The sequence below is a fragment of the Vipera berus genome, assembly GCF_964194415.1.
Source record: "Vipera berus genome assembly, chromosome: 1".
NCBI classification, from domain to species: domain Eukaryota; kingdom Metazoa; phylum Chordata; class Lepidosauria; order Squamata; family Viperidae; genus Vipera; species Vipera berus.
This window is the reverse complement of record NC_138202.1, coordinates 201,236,641-201,257,076: the sequence shown is the minus strand read 5'-3', so window position 1 is coordinate 201,257,076 and position 20,436 is coordinate 201,236,641. Positions and strand designations below refer to the sequence as shown.

The 20,436-nt window shown below is 35.0% G+C and overlaps 2 protein-coding genes across 3 annotated transcripts in view; one reads left to right on the top strand and one right to left on the bottom strand.

Annotated features, from left to right (window-relative positions):
- Nucleotides 1-20,436, top strand: part of MACROD2 (mono-ADP ribosylhydrolase 2) — a 1,175,381-nt gene that overhangs the window by 73,759 nt on the left and 1,081,186 nt on the right. The window lies entirely within an intron of this gene.
- Nucleotides 708-2,654, bottom strand: FLRT3 (fibronectin leucine rich transmembrane protein 3; the record flags this gene model as incomplete). Its single annotated transcript, XM_081319356.1, has 1 exon — nt 708-2,654. The coding sequence occupies one exon, from the start codon at nt 2,652-2,654 to the stop codon at nt 708-710; it is 1,947 nt and encodes a 648-aa protein (XP_081175482.1).

Here is a 20,436-nt window from a genome sequence, read left to right as displayed (position 1 = left end):
TGACCCTCCTGTAATACAGTGGTTTTGCTATCATTATTATTATTTTTTTAAAAAAAAAAACCTTTTCACGCACATCTCTATTTTCATCAATGAAATGCACTTGAATACATCTGCCTTATGAGATTTCAGTTCTTTGTTGTAATTTTCAACAGCTATTTTATTGTTTATTAACTATATAACTGGCATTGCCAACTACTTCGCTATTTAATTTACTAAATGCTCATTGGTTTAATATACCCAGGATTGTATTTTTTTATCAATTTTGTAGCCATTTTTAACACCTTTAATGGATACCAAAGTGAATATGGTCTGTGCTTATACTTACAAGGATCTCAAATGTAGCGGTCCTGATTGTTCAACACAGCAAGAAAATTCACTTTCACAGTCAACAAGTCATCTTACTCAGTTGAACACAAAAGTTAAATAGTTTGTAATTTCAATAGTAGGAAGGAAAATACAGTACAAATTACTAAAAAATACTAAAATATAGAATTGTTTTCAGGCATCCTTGCTACATTAATCGCAGCAGTCACCTGAAATTTGAAACTTTTAATAAAAAGTTCTTAAATATAAATTATATGGCAAATGTACAATACATTGCTTATACAGTCTTTTAATCCAGTGTTCTGTAGTACTCCAGCAACCAGTACAGTTGCCTTGCTTTGTGAGAAAAAGTAACTACCCCAAGTCTTCCAAATTTCTTACTATCATGAATGTGAGTGATCTGAGTCAGGTATACCACTGTCTCTGTAGCTTCTGTTACTACTGCTTTCACTGTGGTTGTTTTTATACAGATTCATCCCATTAGGTGGAAATATGGTATGTATTACAAACTCCTCTTTAGACACTTGCTCATTATTCAGAGAGATCATCTGAAAAGAAGTCTCTCTGATTTCTAGGATGGAATTGTCCTTCTTAGTTCCAGCCTCAGCATAGTCATCTTTTCTTCGCCGTCCTTTGCTGTAGGTACAATTTCTGGAGAACACGGAGCCATTCCTGTGGACATACCAGCAGACTAAAGCAAGCAATGCTATAGCTACCAGAGCCACTGCCCCTCCTATGATGGCAGCTAAGGGCAAGTTAGAATTTTTGAATGGTTCTTTCTCTTGCTCATGGTTTAGGGTTGTTGTAGGATTGTACATTCTAAGAGGAGCAGTTTCGGTCTCTATACAGACAGGAGTTTCATCATACAGATAGATGTTACTGGTTTCCATGGGAACCATGCATACACGGTATGGGGAATCTGGCTCAAGTGCAGTGAGCAGGTAGTCATTTCGATCCCCTGTAACAATGGTTTCAGTGATAGATCCAAAGGCTGGGCTGTGACCCATTTTGAGCCAGCTAAGTCTCAGAGCAGTCATGGGTAGTGCAACTTTCCAAGAAATGTGAATAGTCTCCGTGCTTACAGATTTTACAACAATGGTAATGATTTCCTGTGCCGGGGAAGCTGTTCTGTAATTTTTATGTGGGTTAACAGTCTTTATTTCAGGAGATTTGGTCACAGAAATGGGCCAGTGTCCTTGCACAGGATATAACGTGTTTGGTATTGAAGCAGTAATTTGGATAGTGCTTACAATATCTTCATCTATGCAATCAAATAGCTCTTTGTTGAGATCTTTGATTGCCATGCCCCGCACTTTTTCTGGTGCTTGACACATCAGTCCACGTACATTAACTTTGAGAGGCAGGGTCTGTAGCCAATCACGAACCCATTTCATCTTGCACCCACAGCGCCAGGGATTGTTGCGAAGAAACAACTGGGTTATATTGTCTAGGTCATCAAAGACACCCTGAGGTAAATTACTGAGATTGTTATTTGACATATCCAATCGATATAATTGACGTAGATATGCAAAAGCATTAGGTGGTACACGATTGATATGGTTTTCTTGTAGATAAAGCTTTCTCAGATTTGTGCCCGGCAAATTTATTGGAGCTGCTGTAAGAGAATTACGAACTAGTGAGAGTTCAGTTAAATTGACTAGATTTGTGAAGACCTTCTCTCCTAATCCATGATTGCTTAAGAGATTTCCATCTAAAACTAAACGTTTTAAATTTGTAAGATCTTGAAGGGACAGCTCTGAAATTGTGGAAATACGATTATCATCCAAGCGCAGCTCTTCTATTGTTTTAGGCAAGCCCCAGGGAATGGTGCTAAGGTGATTTCGAGAAAGAAAAAGTAGTCTGAGATAAATATTATCCCGGAAGGCTCCATCTTCAATACTAACAGCAGAAACAGAATTATCATCCAAATGCAATTCTTCTAGATAAGGAATTTGTGACAGTGAATCATAAGTAATTGTCCTTATGTTATTTTCTTGCAAATGCAATTCTTTCACATATTTTGGAAGGTTGATAGGGAATTCATCCAAGCTGTTGTGATATAAATAAATTCTCTCTACTTTTATTAAGGTTTTTAACTCGGAAGGAATTCCAGCATTATTAATTTGATTGTTCTGAAGGTAAAGAGTTGTAGCATCCCCTGGAATCCCAGTTGGAATAGAAGTCAAGTCACGATCATTGCAGTAAATGAATCCTGCATCACAGCGACACACAGAAGGGCATGTTTTGGCACTGGCAAAATTAGGTGCCATTTTCAGCAACAGCACTATCTTTGTCCAAATAAGGATGAAGCTCCAGGTTACACTGATCATGGTCAAGTTGCAGTGAGATTTGCACACAAACTAGTGCTTAATTTTCAATAACCTAGGAAAGAAAATCAGATTAATAGTAGAATGCATAGGGTAAGTACTACTTTGAAATAAGATAGAAATGATCTTAAAAATAGGATGCATATTTTTTCAGGAAAAGGTGCTATTGTATTCATGTGTGTGTGTACATACACACATATACATACATACACACACACATACATAGGATTTCTGGAATTACAGTAATGTGAGAATGGGTTTCCTTATAAGAAATAAAGCAGGGGCATAATTAATTTCAATAAAGTTTATTCTGTTCTTTGTTATCTCTGGATTTTATACTGCTGTGCTTTAGAATTTTATGTTTCAGAATTTATCCTGTCATTTTGGCAAAAGCCAGAATAATCATCTTCCGTACGCCAAAAAATTTAGAGAGCTGTATATGATAGGTCACCTCACAATTCTTTGGAATAGAGCATTTGCTTGACATACTGAGATGTGGGTTGGAGGATAATAAATTTGTCACTTATCACATGGATTAATTAAATTAGTAACTTCCAGAAGTGTACATACAGGCAGTGATGGGATTCAGCCAGTTCGCACCACTTCAGCAGAACTGGTAGCTAATTTTTTGTTGCCCAGGCCCAGAATGGACTTCCAGAAGCAGCATCCCCACAGAGAACTGGTTGTTCACATATTTGAATCCCACCACTGGATACAGGTGATCATAGAAGGTCTATGTGGTCATTACAACTGACAGAGACTTAATAGAACATAATCAATATACAGGTGAATAACATTTCATGAACTATCATGAAATGTGTGCATCAGTCTCACTCATTTAGCTGAAACATCTCTGCAAACCAAATCCATATTGCTTTCTATTTTGGTCTTGGTCACATGCTACATACAAACCAGGAAAAGTTAAACTTTAGTGACAGCGATGCAGCTTTTATTTATAAGAGAAGTGAACATGCATTGAAGACCTATTTTGTTGAACATCAGCATACTGATGGCTTTTAGTAATGCAAGTAAATAATGTCCATATCTAATGCATTATAATTATCTTATTTGTTATAAACTAATACTAGTTAATTTATTTGTTATACTGCTCAATAAAATTAATGAAAAACCGAAACAAGTTTATTAAAATATGTTTTTTCAGGCATATTATTATTACAATAATGTTCCAATCCAAAGATTCCTACACTACATAGCTGCTAAGCTAGCTATTTTAGCGAACAGCACTGCTGTACAAAACTTACAGTAAGGCCTGAAACCCAGCTTCTTTTGTACTGCTTGCATCAAGGTTTTGTATAAAAGGAAATATTCTTTAATTTCACATGGTCAATCTTTTATCTCTTTCTAGAATGACAGTAGACTTTGTAATAATTGGCAAAATAATTTATTATTGTTCTTACCTTATTTAAATACCGTATATGAGGGAATAGTTTGTGCTTACTAATCCAATGGACATCCAGTTTTCCAAAAAAAGGTTGACTTGGGAGAAATAAATTGTTTAGTTCTCATAACTGTACTTCTTTTACATCAATACATTAAATTATTCTTATGGGTAAGAGTATATTTCCAGATGAGCTCCATTATATTCAGTAAGTATTTTCTATGAAGTTTGAACATGGAACATAAAAACATCCAGTTAAGAGAAAAGTAACTCTGCTGGAAGAACAGTTCTAAGAAGTAGAGGATTTTCCTTCTTTTAAGTCTGCATGTGAAGAATTTGTTTTGGTTTCGTTTAATATCCTTAATAAAAATGGCATTCTTTGTACTTCTCAGACGCTTTTCTGCGTTATATAGCTAGAGATGGTCAGTTCCATGTGTATAGAATTATTTGTGGTATAAGGCTTAAATTATGATGGCTTCTTCATTAAATCGAGGATCTGTTTTTGGTCCAGAATTATTCAGCTGTAAACCTTAAGCAACAAGTATTTTCTGATAAATCCATGCTTGCTGGGCTGTGTGTTTTATTTAGAACTTGGCCAGGATTTCCAGTTTAGAGTAGTTCCTCATTCTGTCTGTATTTCCAGGTGCCTACTCCTTTTGGCAGAATTTGATTTTAATTCAGAGGCTTTTCTTCTTGAAGAAAGGCAAGTAACAAGGAATTTTCTCAGATATTTCACTCAATCCTTGCCTAAAAAATAAAAATAAATTAGTTGCCATCAGGTAGAATTTATTAATGGTCTTGTTCAACCTTTTTAAAACAAAAATCACTTCAGCTATTGTATGAAGAGTCCAACCAAACATGATAATGAGCTTGAGTTAACAGAGCACAAGGAATCTGATAAACATGACATGACACATGACTCTAAAGACGCAGATTAAGGCCAAGGTTCTAGGATGACCTGTATGCTTCTATTTACGATTTTCTACTATCAAGGAAAAGACAAACACCTGTAGTTTAGATTATGCAAGAGCATTTTTTTTAATACAGCAGCTCTTTTGCAATATTGTGCTGGGCTTAATATTTTATCTTGTTGAATTCCTTCTGAATTCTTTGGAAAGTTCTTCCAAAGCAGCCAGTAAGGTAGTATATTTCTAAATGGTACAGTTAGGTTGAAAAACACACTACATTTTCTATATCTTGGTAATATTTATAAGTCTACTTATATGATTAAGACTACAATCTGAAACACACTATGAAATAAACTCAAGTAAATTTAATCATAATGCATACTGAGTTCTCCCACTGGGATTTCACATTTCTAATCCCAAAATACTAGGTGATTATGCTGACTAATATTTTTACCGTTAGCCATTTATACACATTATAAATATCTGTAGACTTAAAAGACTAGTCAAGCTTTTATAGCTTTTAAAAATATTTCTGCAAAATGAATCAAAATTGCTTAATTATGATTTCAAAACTTATTTAAAATTGTTAATTATCACGTACTAGCCTAATGATTTGATTATTTTAACAATGATAAAAACAGGTTCTTGAGATATGCAGATTCATTGTCATTCAGTACATTAAATAAAATATCAATAAAAAATATTTTGGAAAAACCAGTAAAAATATTTAGATTAGTTATAGCCAAATGAAATGAATAATAAAGCTTAAATAGAAAACATTGCTCACTTCACTAGCAAGTTGTCTCAATTGTTAAGCTATATTCTATTGCCATTGGCCATTCCATTGGCATCCTTCAGTCTCAAGAGACTATGATATTGTGCTCTTGAAAGAGGTCCTAAAGCAACATCTGGTGTGGCTAAAAAGGCCAATTCGAGAGTGGCAGTCCCTTCCACACTGAGGGGAGATAAATCTGTCCCCTGTCCAGCCCCCAGATTTCGCTGGTTCCGGGACTGCCTCTTTCCCTCAGCCTGCCGCACAAGTGTCTCTTCGAATTGGAGAAGGCTATATAGCTATATAGCTTTGGGGAAAAACATTAATTTGATATTTATAATTAATTCATTCAATTTATAATCAGTTTTTAACTCTGCAATCCACTTTTGTTTGTTAATGGTCACATTTCTTTCAATATTTCACAATGTTTATTTGTGAAAAATAGTTCCAAATAAGTTTGGCGCAGAGGGTAAATTGGGTGAATATTTATATAAAAAGATAACAGGAATAAGAACTGCCTTTATAGAAAAAGTAAAGCTTTAATATAATGAACAAGGTAGATTTAATGAGGGGTATTTTAAGGAAAACGAGAAAAGTATACAAAATATATTTCTGCTTAAGTAGAATGCTTGCTTCTATGAACTGAATAATGTATGTCCATTTCCATATGCTTATAATTTTTCTTCCAATGTATTGTTTAATGTTCAATATCTGATGTACTGCCACTATTATATTAACCATAGTGTTGGATTAAAATGAAAGCAATACAATATAATTCTTGTATTTATAAATTTTTCCTCAAAAAGATCTGAAAATAAGAAGATAAAATAAGTCTCCTTAAAGGAAAGGAAAGATTTGTTCAAAAATGTGGATTCTGCCGTTTCTCTTAATTAGAAAGAGGTACAGTTTTCTTTACTTTTCCCTTAACCTATTATTCTGGAATTCCAAGAGATCCTTTATGTTTCAAGTTAATGCTGAGAACAATGTGTTTGCATAATAAAGGCAAGTGATCTGTCCAACAGAATAGAAGTTTGCTGCCTTGTTTAGTGCTGCCTCTTTTTCTGGTGGTGTCCTTACATATATTCTTTGACATCAGGTCATTTATAGCTGAGTTTGCAAGATGAAGAGAGAAATGTCTTCCCACTGTTAAGAGACACTGTGGCCAGGTTTTTTTTTTGTAGCATCAAACTGAGGCCTACAAATTTGAAAGGAACATTAATTTTGAACAAAACAGGAAGAAAATGAAATCCTGGATGCACTAGTCCACAACAACCCTATTTATGTGTAAAAAGTACTCATTTTACTGCATTGCACAAAAAGATGTTTTCCTTCTAAGTATACAGGTGAATTATTCTTGTCATATACTTCTATCTAGAACTATGTGACAGTATTCTAGAAAATGGAGTGCCCATGTATACAATATATGGCTGTATATATGTACTCATTACTGATATTCTGATATGGAAGACTGAATTCATTTTAGCAGCAGTGTTTTGGAAAAACATGTATCTTTTAGCTGTCAACATAACAACTAGAATTAATTCACCTAGCTGTACAAAACTAAATGTTTTGTGTATCTATCTGTTTTATGGTTTAGTGCTTGTAGATTAAGAATAATGTCTCCTCACATTTTTGTCTTCAGGTGTATTAATTCCTATACGGATTTTGATTAATCATTCTAGAATCACTAGTAAGCTTTTCTTGTTATAAAACAGTCTTATCGGAATATGTCAGTTAAATATGACTTAGCAGTACTGAAAATAAAAAGCATTAAATTGCTTTCTTAAATTATTACACAGTTGATAATAATGAAAAGCTTTCTAATTACACTGCCTGTGAGCTGATTTATACGAACATAGTATTTCAGGAAGTTAGCTCATTTATATAATTTATATATATATATATAATGCAAGGCTAAAATATCGTGCTTGGGGCAAAAGAGTATAAAGCATTCTTGAAAAGTAATCCTCTGTATCTTTCTCTTATTTCAATGGTGTTTTCTTTGGCTTATGCAAATAAGCAGCACATAGAGCTATTGTTTCTCTCTGAGATATGAGGATTTGCTCACAGTTTTCATTCAATTGTTTTAATCATAAATTCTGATGCCAATGGCTTTCCCCAGAAGTTTAGACTTCTATAAACAGTAACAACAATGTGAGCAAAGATATCTTCTATCTCAGCATGTCATCCTAAAAAAAGATAGAAATACAATTTCTTGTATTAAAGATTGTCTGGTACAAAAATACTTTTACTTATAAAAATGCAGCTTTTAAGAAAAATATAAATAGTACTTACAAAATTAAGCTTTTTATTTGTTGAAAGCAAATAATAATAATAATACCGAAATACTGTTCATGTGTAAAAACAATAAATAAGCATAAACCAAAAAGACAACTGACAAACAAAAACAAAATCACTTTTTCTATTTGGGGAAAAATTACAGTATTATCCCAAATTCTTTCCCTTCCAAATCTAGCAGCATTCTGTTCAGCAGGCTTGTCAGATCAATAAACTTAGGACTTATTATTTTATTTATTTTATTATTTTATACTAAAATTCTTTGTGTTTTAAGTTCAATGGGAACAGTTCCAAGTTACTCTGTTTAGAATTTCAACTTTTCCCAACTATCTTTCAAAAGTTGCTGAGTTTAATTTATCCAAATGCTAGAGAACAATTGCTATGATTGGTTGGAAATTCTTAAAAATATTTATTTTTTTATATACTGCTCAAAAAAATAAAGGGAACACAAGATAAGACATCCTACTATTAAATACAGTACATTGTGTTGTTTAAGTGTTCCCTTTATTTTTTTGAGCAGTATATATTGCTTAGTTAGTATATACCTGGAATGAACCTTCAACACTTGACCTTTGGTCCTGACTTAGAGATGCCATCCTTAAATATTTTTTTCTAGTTGCTCATACTTTAGATAGCATTTATTCCTACCTTATTATATATTTTTGTTTAGTTTATTTTCCAAATACTAACTTTTAATCTAACACTACCAGATATTGAGTACGTATTTTATTGCTGAAAGTTGGAACACTTGTTTTATTAATTTTAGGTTTTTATTTTATCGTTATGTCTTCTAATAGTCTAATTGCTTAGATAATGATTGCAAGGACACTGTTGTTGAAGTAAAATTGTTTGAAATCACGGGAGGTCTGTGTGATTAAGATCTGAGAAATAATCAGAATCTGATGCAGTTAAATTAAGTGTTTGGAGTTCAATTTCCAATGCACAAAAAGAAGCACTGCTGTTCAACAAATCTCATTATTTAGTGTACATAAATTAAAGTTTATTTCAATTTTAGGAGAAAAACAAAACAAATTATCTAATAGATTAGTTGTTTAAGTTAAAGGACAGTACTATGTATTCCTATAAGCCAAGACTTCTGCTGTAACGTGAACACAGAAATTCTGCCCGCTGGGGGGTAGCACACACTGCAAGAAATCTCTACACAAAAACTGCAAATCTCTCTGTCCTTTTTAATGCAACTGTCTCGTTTCACTGCTTTAATCACAAAGGCTTCTGGTAGGAAGTATGTGGAAGATTCCAGAGGAACAAATACATAGTGCAAAAAGCACTTATTTCTCACAGTGGCTATTCTGTTACACTCATTTTCTAGGGAGATTGCACTCTAAAAATGCAGTTTGAAGATCTCAATAATATATATAAAGTTTGATATCAGTAGATGGCCAGTGTTTCTTAATGGAAAAGATAATGAGACAGAACTAGAAGAAAAGCTGTGAAGGGAAAGAAATCTTATGTGATGAATAATTCCTGAAGTTTAAACTGAGGACATTCTTTTCCGGTATAATAACATGAATATGAATCCACTGTTCTCAACTTTGATATCTGGAATGTTGGAAGCTAAAATTTGTTTATCTATTCAGTCCAATATTAACTCAAGAAAAATACTAGCAGTCTTGCTTTCATGGCACATACTAAAACTTTTCCTAAAACATTAAAGATTTCATAAAAGCTTTTGCAATATAAGAGCTAGTCCTATATAAATTATTTGAAATTGATATTGCTTTGGAACTTGGGTGTCTTATAGGGCAAGGATTATAGAGATAGGTTTGAATAATCAAAGTCCAAATTACAACTTAACTTTTCTCAAATTATATTAAAGATTAATTGCTCCAAAAAGAGAGAGAAGAAAATCATTTTCTACTACCTTGCAAAATTTCATTGTGGCAGTATTTAATTATCATAACAGTTAATGCAGAGCATTTAACTTCTACATGATTTGTATTGATATTTAAAACAATCAGTGAAATAGGTTTTTTCACCCTGATAGTTAGTAATAGATAATGCTGGTCATAAATTCAGTGCTTACCAACTGAATCTAATTTACTGCACTTAAATCAAATTTGAGTGATCCTTCCAAAGTAGCAGTTGGAATAAACCTTTTACCTAAAATCTTAAATTATTTACTGGTTTTTAGGATCAGGGACTTACAAAATATGGGATTGGTTTTTTGGCAGAGAAGTGTTTTCAATACAGATTCCCCATGCTCGCAACTATACACACAGCTCTTGTGCAGATTTAAGCTCTGCATGAGTATGTATATACATATGTACCGTAGCTAGACAGTTCCTTAGTAATTTATATGTACATGAAGCAATTCAGTGTGAACTTATACTACTTTAGAAAGCCATTTATACCTTTTTCATAGGGAATAATGAACGAAACATAGGACTATGGCTGTCTGCTAAGACTATGGCTCTGTGCGGTTTACTGCTAAATAAATGAATGACACGATTATACTTTAATCAGGATTGAATGTAATATATTAATTCTAATATATTCAGTTGATGGAGAAAGGTATTACAATTAGACAATTTTCTGTAAAACCAGTAGCAACTAAGCCTTATATTTAGTTCTTCTCCTTTTTAAAAATAGCTATAAATGTATCTATTGGAATGGTAGGACTTTTAAAATCTTATCCTGTTATTTTGCATACATGTTCTAAAATTTTAATTTAAATATAAATCCTGTACTTATAATTTCAGAATTATAGTCATAATCTGTTCTTACAACATGGAAAACACTGGGTTTCCAGAAAATAAACCATGGCAAAAGCTTTTTATACAAAATTCCTACACTACTTTAAAAATAAAATAAAAAAACCAATGTGGCTATGTCTATTTCACTCTAAAGTATCATTAGAGTTATTGGCTTAATTTATGTAACCTTATGTATTGGCTTGTAATGCAGGTCATATACTTTAGGCATTTTTGGCATCACACTGAAGAAAGATTGTTGTATATATGTGTGTGGTGTGTGTGTGTGTGTGCGCGCGTGCATGTGGTGAGTATTTTTGTGCATGTGTATATCTTAGTCTGCCTTAGGTGTTAGATTGCATCAAACTAATATGGGATTTCGGTAGTAATGCGAGCTTTAAAATCTAGGTGTAGCTGTTTGTCTATCCTTTTTAAAGAATAATAAAACTTCTTCCAAGAAGACTAAGACGTTGGCTCTGGAAAGGAGCACTCATTTTTAAAGGACTATTGATCTCCTTATTTAGCTGTAAAAATAAGTATTAAAGGAACACACATGCCTCACATACAGCGTTGGAAATAGCAGAAAATATACACGTTGATTTTTGGTATGGTCTCTATGCTCTTTAGCATTTTGTTGAACACAACAGCAAAGTCTGCCATTTGACTATTTAGGTATGTTAGTTTTAAAACCACAAAGCTTCAGTTTGAACACATAGTTTTTAACCATCAGCTTTTATTTTTATTTATATTTTTTAAAAAACAACAACACACTCATAGTTAGAAAGTACAAACGCTCTTTTTGCATTTCATTGTTGATTTGAAAGTCTCTCCACGCTCCTTATTTTTCTTTCCTCATGCAACGTAATAATTTCGGAATCAAACTTGAATACAAATTATAAAAAAAAAAAGCCGTGAAAATACTTACCAGCGGGCTGCGGTAGAGGAAACAAAAAAAGCAGCAACAAATCTAGAAATTCCATTTATAAATGCAGGACCCTAGTAATTCCAGCATGGGTATAATAATAAAGCCTCTCCGTTTCAAGAAACCCCAGACAAAAAGCAGCATCAAGCAAGCTGTCGTGGGCGCTTTCACAGGGTCAGTTTCCTTCTCCCTCACTAAGAAAGAGCAAGGGGGGAAAGCATTCCAGTTACGTGCGTGCAGCCCACCTCCAAAGTCTGAAGTTACAAGCTTTCACCTAACAGTGGTTGAGTAAAGAGGTGATGTCATCAGTGGGTATGGCTTTGGCTCTGCTTCAGAAGGCATCTGAATAAGCAAGCAGTCCAAAGGATGGGCTTACAGACACCAGAGGGCGTCAGAGGAGGCAAATCAAGATTTGTGTGCCAAAAGAAGCAATGAGCTGAATTAACTGTTCACCAGAGTTAGCTGTGCCTAAAACATTTAAGTCATCTTCCAACGAGTACGTTTGGCAACCTACTATACGGATGTGGCAGATAGGGGATTTCTTTTGACATAGTTGTGGATGTTATATTTAGACGGGGGAGGGGGGGCACCATTTGGAATGCACGTTACATTTATTAAGTGCGTAGTAGATCGCCACGCCGCTAGCCCTATCATAGGCTTTAATATCTTGCTTGAAGATTATGTAATTAAATTGCTGGAGAATTTATCAGCAACTTTTGCTTAATAACTTCTTAGGTCGCAAGCATTTTTTTTCATGAGAGAAAAGGGTTAGTCTTTAGGAGATATTTGGTACTTTTAGGCAGTTTTAATGTTCACCATCAAGGCACAAAAGCAGATGAATCTCTTTTCAGATCCTCTGAAAATATAAAGTGGACTTTTTTTTTTTTTGACAGGGTGTTTTATTTATATCAAAAACGGAGGCTGAAACTGCATGAGAAGCATTTTTGGGAGAATTTAAAAATTGTCAAGTGAAAACACCTTGACAACTAAAATAAATATTATGGAAGAGCATTCATGACTTAGTCAAATGCATGGAAGTCGGAAACACTCAGCTATCCATGTTTTGTTCAAGCTCAGTTCTGACTGTAGTTGGAAATTCTGGTTAGAACATTGTAGACAATCATGCCTTACCTTTATGATAAGACTATTTGAATGTATATGATGTTTTCTATTGCAATCCAATTATCTTTCACTAGTAATTTATTAACTAGACTGTGATTGCTTTCCCAGAATCTGCATTTCTTTCCAATGTATTGATCCTAAATCTGCTCATTTGTAGGCAGCCTTCAAGTATTTGGCTGCATTCTGTGTGTTCAAACCTTATAAGCAGCCTGCATTAATCTCTGATCTTCAGAGAGGGCAGTTCTTGTGGGCATCAGAAAAAACAGAAATGGTTATTAATTTCACAAGAGATCTGATCATTTAAAAATCCATAACTATGGAAATTGTTGGAGGCCTAAAATATTGGGAGACAAAGGAAAAGGTAAAAACATTTAACCTTGTCCTTTTTAGAGCATTACATGTATTTTCATCAGTGAAGAAAACAGATTTTTTGCTTACTAGATTCACTGTAGAATATTGTTCAATAGTTTGCTTTGGGGAATTTCTATTCTGCAAATATTTTTGTCTGTTATAGAATCCTCATTAGTCCATTTAAATCATTCAACAGGTTATTGTGCATGTTATATAATTTCTCTACATGTATCAGTGGAAAGTTCATAAAAAGATATGCAGAATTCACATTCAGCTATCTTAGTCAGTGAAGCTTAGCCAAGTGTTTAATGCATCAGTTAGAAATGAAACAAATCTTCTTGAACAATTCCAATGGGTCCTAAAGAAATAATTAGATTTTACCAGGTTACAGCTGCTATAGAAAACTAAAATGTTTTAAAACATTTTTTTTTAAAAAAATAGTATTAAGATTTATCTTTATTTCTACTTTTATTATTGAGATTCTTTAATATCTGTTGATTCTCTATATTTAAAGATAGAACATACATCACAATACTGGGAAGACTGAGGCTTTGTTAAATGAAATGAGGTAGCATTGAGGCATTATGTATCAGTAAAGTAATTATTTGTGTAATTTCTATTTTATTTCTCCTAGCCAAAACCAATCTGCAGTAGTTAACAAAAGGGCCAGTACAAATCCAGGTGTCAGCATGTGGGGTTGACAGACTAAACATTATGAAACTCCTATGGGGGAAAGACTAAAGAAAAGAAATATAATTTCAAATTCTTGAAAAAGCCAGTTGGTCAATTATGTTTAGAGTCTAGCAGTATTTGAGAGATAACAAATTCTATATTCAGAAATGGTAGTTTAAGAATAAGTTGAATCAAAATATTCTTTAATTTTCTAAATATCTGAATTCCCTTCAGCTGAATTTTTAGGAGTCATCTATTAGTATTGGTACTCATATTTTGGACATGACTCCCTATTCCACTCACTTTAGAAGATAGCATCTAGCAGATCTAAGATTATTTTTGCAAAGGCTCAGTAAATTCTAACCAGAGTTCTAACCAAATGGACTCAAAACCACTGGGGACTCCCAGGGCTATAGGCTAAACTGGGAAAATATCAAAAGAACCCCAAACAAAACAAAACAAAGGCCTTGGAAGAACCCAAAAGCAAAGCCTTTCATGTTTTTGAAAAAAATAAAATAAATAAAAATATGCATGTACCGGTAATCACCAGAGTTTGAGCTTGATTCTATTCTTCCTTATGTACCATACACTTCAGTCCACATACATCTGTCTGTATGTCCAAACATTCCATGCAAATACAGGTAGTCCTTGACTTAGGTCATTTAAAGCACCGCTGGCTGTCCTAAAACATGTCCCCACCACCACCATGTGGGCAGCAGTAATAAAGCTTGTATACTGAAGATCTGAGCTTTGTTTCTGCAGCCCATCGCAGAAGTTTCTCTTCTGCACACAGAGGAGAGCTGAACTTTGGCAGGCTGTGGAAATGAAGTTTGGGTCTCTGCAGGATGCAAACTTCATTTCTGCAGACGGCTGAAGAGTTCTCTTTCATGTACAGATGACAACTGAACTCCTTCAGTGGACTGCAGAAATGAAACTTGGATCCTTAAGAACTGAGCTTCGTTTCTGCAGCTTGTGTGCCTCTTTCGCAACTTCAATTATGAGAGCCAGGATTGCAATTTTAGAACAAAGTGGTCATGTGGGCATCTTGCTTAATGACTGTTTTTCTCAGCTGCTGAGATTCCAGTCCCAATTTTGATGGTAAGTTGAGGACCACCTATAGAGGCATGTATTTTTTCACACAATTGCATCTGTCTAGACCAGGGGTAGGCAACCTTGGCTCTTTTATGACTCATGGACTTAAACTCCCAGAGGAAGTCACATGTCTTTTTACATTGCTAAAAATCACTTTCGTGTATACATTCCTCTGCTTACATATAGCCATCAACAATCAGTTCACTCTTGATGGTTAGGTTTTAAGAAATTTGATCTTTCTGCCGTTCATGAAAATGCCACAAACAGTGGTAAGATAATACTGTATTAAATGGGTGGAGGAGAGAAGATAGCAGGCAACATGTTCGGATGTAGAAGCATAGTAACTATTGCAGGATTCTGCGCACACACCTCCACTTTATGAAATATTAGGGTAAAATCCAGTATGTGTCCAAATTTGAAATGTAATACATATTGGACTGTAAATGTTTTCTAGGTTTTACATGTTAATTTATTTTACTTACTAATCAAAGTTATATAACTGTCCATCTCACCAAGGGTGACTCTGGGTGGAGCACAACATTCAGATACAGTGAGATACAAAAGCAACAGACATAAAAATATAAAAATCCATATTAAAATAAATATTGTAAAAACAGATGCACAAACCCTGGATGAAAGGAAAATAAGAATGGACCCAGCTAAAAATGTCTTTAGTTCCTTGGGAGACCCAGATCTGATAACCAGGTTTTTAGGGCCTTCTGGAATAGGGTTTCAAGGGTTGAAACATAGGTCCCTATTCATATTCTTGCGTTAGATGAATAAAAGAGATTTTGAGCTACAGCTGAAATTTAACAGCAGTACTTGAATTTCTCCTTGTATTTAGAAAAGCAGCACATATCAGTAATAGCCCATCCAGCTTGATCATTTCTGTGTTATTTTTGTTTTACTGTTTTCAGAAAATAATAATAATGATAATAATGATGATAATGATGATAATAATAATGATAATAATAATAATAATAATAATAATAATAATAATAATAATAATAATAATAATAATAATAATAATAATAAAAAACTAAGATCATATCTTTAGGTCTGTTTAGTGTGGATTCTTCCTATATATTGGTTTCCATTCAAGTCTCTTCCTTTGATCATGGTATTTCTCTTTCCTTCTCACATTTATTATAGGGAATTTAGGATTCCAAGATATGCAAAAGCCACTAGTCCAGAATCTCAAGAGAATTCAAACAAACAGACAAACAATACTAAAGTATGGGATTTCTCTCCCATCCTCCCTAGTTATGTGGGAGAGTGTACTGCAAAATTCATATACTCCAGGAGACCTCCTTTGTAAATTGTTCTTCAATTTACATTTACAAGCTTAACTGTCAACTGAAATGACCAGAGGAACTGTTGTGACAGAAAACTGTACCCCCACGAATATCTGTATAATAAATCATTATTGTATAATGTAGAATAGTCAAAGAGTTAATCAGTCGATTTAATGAGTAAACAGTAAAAAGAAGTCCTTAGATTGTAAATCTGTAGTGGCTAACTAACTCTTTCACAGCAATTAAGATTCCTATTTTCCATTAGCTATTTTCTATGGGGGGAAAAAAGAAGCTGTGAACAGGAGAAGCTGGCCAGGTGCTGTATATTAATGTACTTAGAAATCAAGGGAACATAACTGTTTTTTCAATGTATCATGTATTTCTGAAACTAAAACATCATTCGTCATATTGTTCCCTATGCATGGTAGAAGAAAAATATTAAATGCATGAAAAGTTGTGTTGACTTTATTTAATTAATAGTATTTATATTTAAACTTAAATATAACTTCAACTTTAAATTTTGTCCGTGCCCAATCAAGTTTTTTCCCCCTCCTTCTGAGCATACCAGTTGTTTGGCATGTCGTTTCTGACAAGATGCTCAAAGTCCAAGTATGCCCTTTGGTTGACAAAAAGTGAGCATGCTTGGTTTAGATAATTGTGAATGGACTCCAGCATTCCCCATACTCTTTATGGAGTAAAAACATCTGGTATTTATTTCATATTTATTGAACAACAGTCTTCTTTTATATATGAACTCTGGAATTTATTTTGTATGAATTGTAGGAATTCAATTATTGAACAAACTTGGATATCTATAAGAAAACCTAATCTTATCCTCCATGCTAGAATTTAATGTGAATAAAAATTATTTTAAAAATAGCTGGATCATCTCTAAATTTTTCTTAACCTGGTTCTGCAGTAAAAGCATTCACTTGAAAACTGGAGTTAATTTGTCTATCTTTGCCTATCAATGATTTGGTGCTAGGCTCACCATGCTCAGTTAAGGAGATTAAAGGAAATTCTGGAAAAGAAGGTAATCCTTCTTCAAAGATGCAAAATTAACATTTCTCACAAGCATTTAGCAAGCTTATTTCTGATTTGTTAATAAAAGTCACAGAAATCTAATTCTTTAAGTGAAGTAATCCTGTGTGATCTGGAAAGCTGATAGCCCGGGTTCAAGACTGAAGCGCTGCATAACAGGATGAGCTCCCATTCCTGCCTCAGCTCCTGCCCACCAAGCAGTTTGAAAGCATGCAAATGCAAGTAGATAAATAGGTCCTACATCAGTGGGAAGACAACTGCATTCCGTGTGCCTCAGCATATAGTCCTGCTCAGTGCTTTTTTTGTAAAAGAAAAAGGTGCCGGAACTCACACATGTCATACAACCCGCCTTGCCTACCCTACAAGGTTCTATCCAAAAAAGGTGCCGGAACTCCGTTCTGAGCGTTCTATGAGAAAAAAAGCCCTGGTCCTGCTGGCCTCATGACCATGGAAATATCTTCAGATAACGCTGGCTCCCTCAGCTAAGAAACAAAGAGGAGCACTGCCCCCTAGAGTCAGACCTGATTGGAAAGGAAAAAAATCTTTTCCTTTATCTTTACCTGTGTGACATGGTCAAAATTTACTGATTTTGTTCCAATGATTTAGCTGTGTCCCAAAATTTCTTCCAATTTCTACTTGTGCTAAACATATTTTTTGGTTCTAAACTCCCTGGTTCACACTGTAAAAGCAATAGTGAAAACTAAATATTTTTGAAATTGAGAATCAGTTTGAAGTAATGATTAAGGAGATAGATTAGAAACTGGGAGTCTGTGGGTACTAGTCCTCCCTTAGGCATGAAAATTGACTGGGTGGCTTTGGGTTAGTCCACCCTCACTCAATCCAAGTCACTTGCAAGGCTGTACGGAAAATAGGAGGTGGAATCATTATGCACGACATCTCAACTTGCTATTTTTTTCACCATTATTTTATACAACTCAAGGCAACATACATAATGATCCTACCTCCTCCAGTAGTACCTCCTACCTTCTACCAATACCTCCTACCAATAATGACATTAAAATAAACTTACCTGTCATTTATCTGATAATGGAAGCTAGTGATTATAATAATTAACATTTAATAAAACAGTAATGAGAACTTTACTGGATCAAATTGTTGAAACTTATGAAAACTTAATTATCATTTACAAGGCAGAGGTCAGCATTTGGAATTTTCAACAATAACATATAGCTAAAAAACTTAAATAAAACCAATTACACCACCAGCAGGCTCAGATTTGATCTTATTAATTACACTGGCCACTAACCATATTACTGTATTTTCCCAAAAATAAGTCCAGGTCTTATATATTTTTTTTGGCACCAAAAGACACATTAGGGCTTATTTTCAAAGAAACATGGTATCAGGATGATCAGCCCAGCTGAGCACCCCACCCCTGGTGCGTGCATGGGGCCCAATGATGTCCGGCAGGAGCCACAGCCCACCGGCACCTTGGCGCAGCGCAGGTAAGTCTGAGCGCAGAGGCAGAAGTGGGGGGAGACAGGTGATCCGGATGTGCCGCCCACTCCGATCCACCATTTCTTGGCTTGCCTGCAGCTGTGCCGGGGCAAGCAATCTCGACACACTGTCCAGTTTGTCTCACCATCTCTTTAACTTGCCTGCCCCAGCATGGCCGTGGGCAAGTCGAGCGACAGTGGGATGGAGTAAGCATGTTGGGATCACCTGCCCTGGCGCAGCCATGGACAAGCTGAGAGACAGTGGGACAGAGTGGGCAGTGTGTCTGGATCACCTGCCCTGGCACAGCTGCAGGCAAGCCAAGAGACAGTGGGATGGAGTAGACGGCGTGTCCATATCTCTTGCCTCCCTCCCCGTGCCTCTGCCTCCAGGCGACCACACATCACGTCCAGATTGCCTGCCTCCCCCCCCCGCCTCCACGCTTGGACTTACCTGTGCTGCATGGGCTACAGCAGCTGCCGGACACCGTTGGCTCGCTGCCGGACACCCCGCATGCTCGCTGCCTCCTGTGCTGGCCACTCCCACCCCTCTGGCTTATTTTTGGGGTAGAGCCTATATTAGGTGCACCCTAAAAAATCAAACTAGTGCTTATTTTCTGGGTGGGTGTTATTTTCAGGGAAACATGGTAGCTTGGTATTATCAGTGCCTACCATTTGAGCCTCACCTGCTTTTGGGGAGAGATCATTCCACTATACTTCATCTAATGATAGAACAATGAGATAGATCTTTATACTTTGTTTTATGCTGCTGGAATTCATACTACTTATATTTGCATTAAATATAATGCAAATTGGATATAAAAGTTGTGATTTGAAGAATGTTTCTTGTTGAGAATATGTGTATTAAAACCAGTGTTTGACTGGAATAATAATAATAATCCCCTCAAGTTTGAAATTGCAGTGGTAGGCAGAAGATTATCCCACTAGCTGTAGGGTGATACCTCACTCCGTCTTGGCTTCAATATTAATAGGAAGGTTTGTGATTGTCTGGCAATACAGCAGCATCCATTTCTGTTGTGGGACAAAAATAGGTGGCAGAATTTCTTAGCAAATGGGAACGGTGCTGTCTGTTTCATTCCAAAATAATAACTAAAATTCATACATATTCCTTCTCTCCCTTAGGAAAAGAAATAGGAAATTGAAATGTGGCCAGTGCTGCTTCTGCTTGTTGTTCATCAGTCCATTACTGAGCAGAAACTAAAGCCTGCATATTTGCCTTTGTTTAAGAAGTGGAATTTTCAGCGTCTTTCGTAACTATTTCTAAATTTGCTCAGATTTCTTTCCTGAACATAGATTGAAGGTGAATGTTCTTTTCTTGCTATCTCATAGGTTGATTTGTTCTGCTTTCTTGATAATGGGGTAGCTGATAGCATCTACAGGAGGAAGAACATGGAAAATAATTTGCTAGCTAAGTATTTATCAAAGCTGGTCCAAAATGTTACATCTTCATTAAAGTAAAATACAAAGCAAGAAAGTTAAATATTAAAAGGTGGTTTTTTTGGTGGGAGGGTATCATCTGGATGTGAACCATTGTCATTATTCTTACTAAAGTTGACAGCATTCATGTTTCTAATTAGGTCATCATTGTGTAATTCAGAGGCATCTTGCTTTCAGTTTCTTAATCCCCCCCCCCTTATTTTTCCTTATTTCTATGGTATCTCCTTAACATCTCCCCACCGTGAATATTATAAAAAGACCAATTCAAAATATTGTGATAGATTTTGATA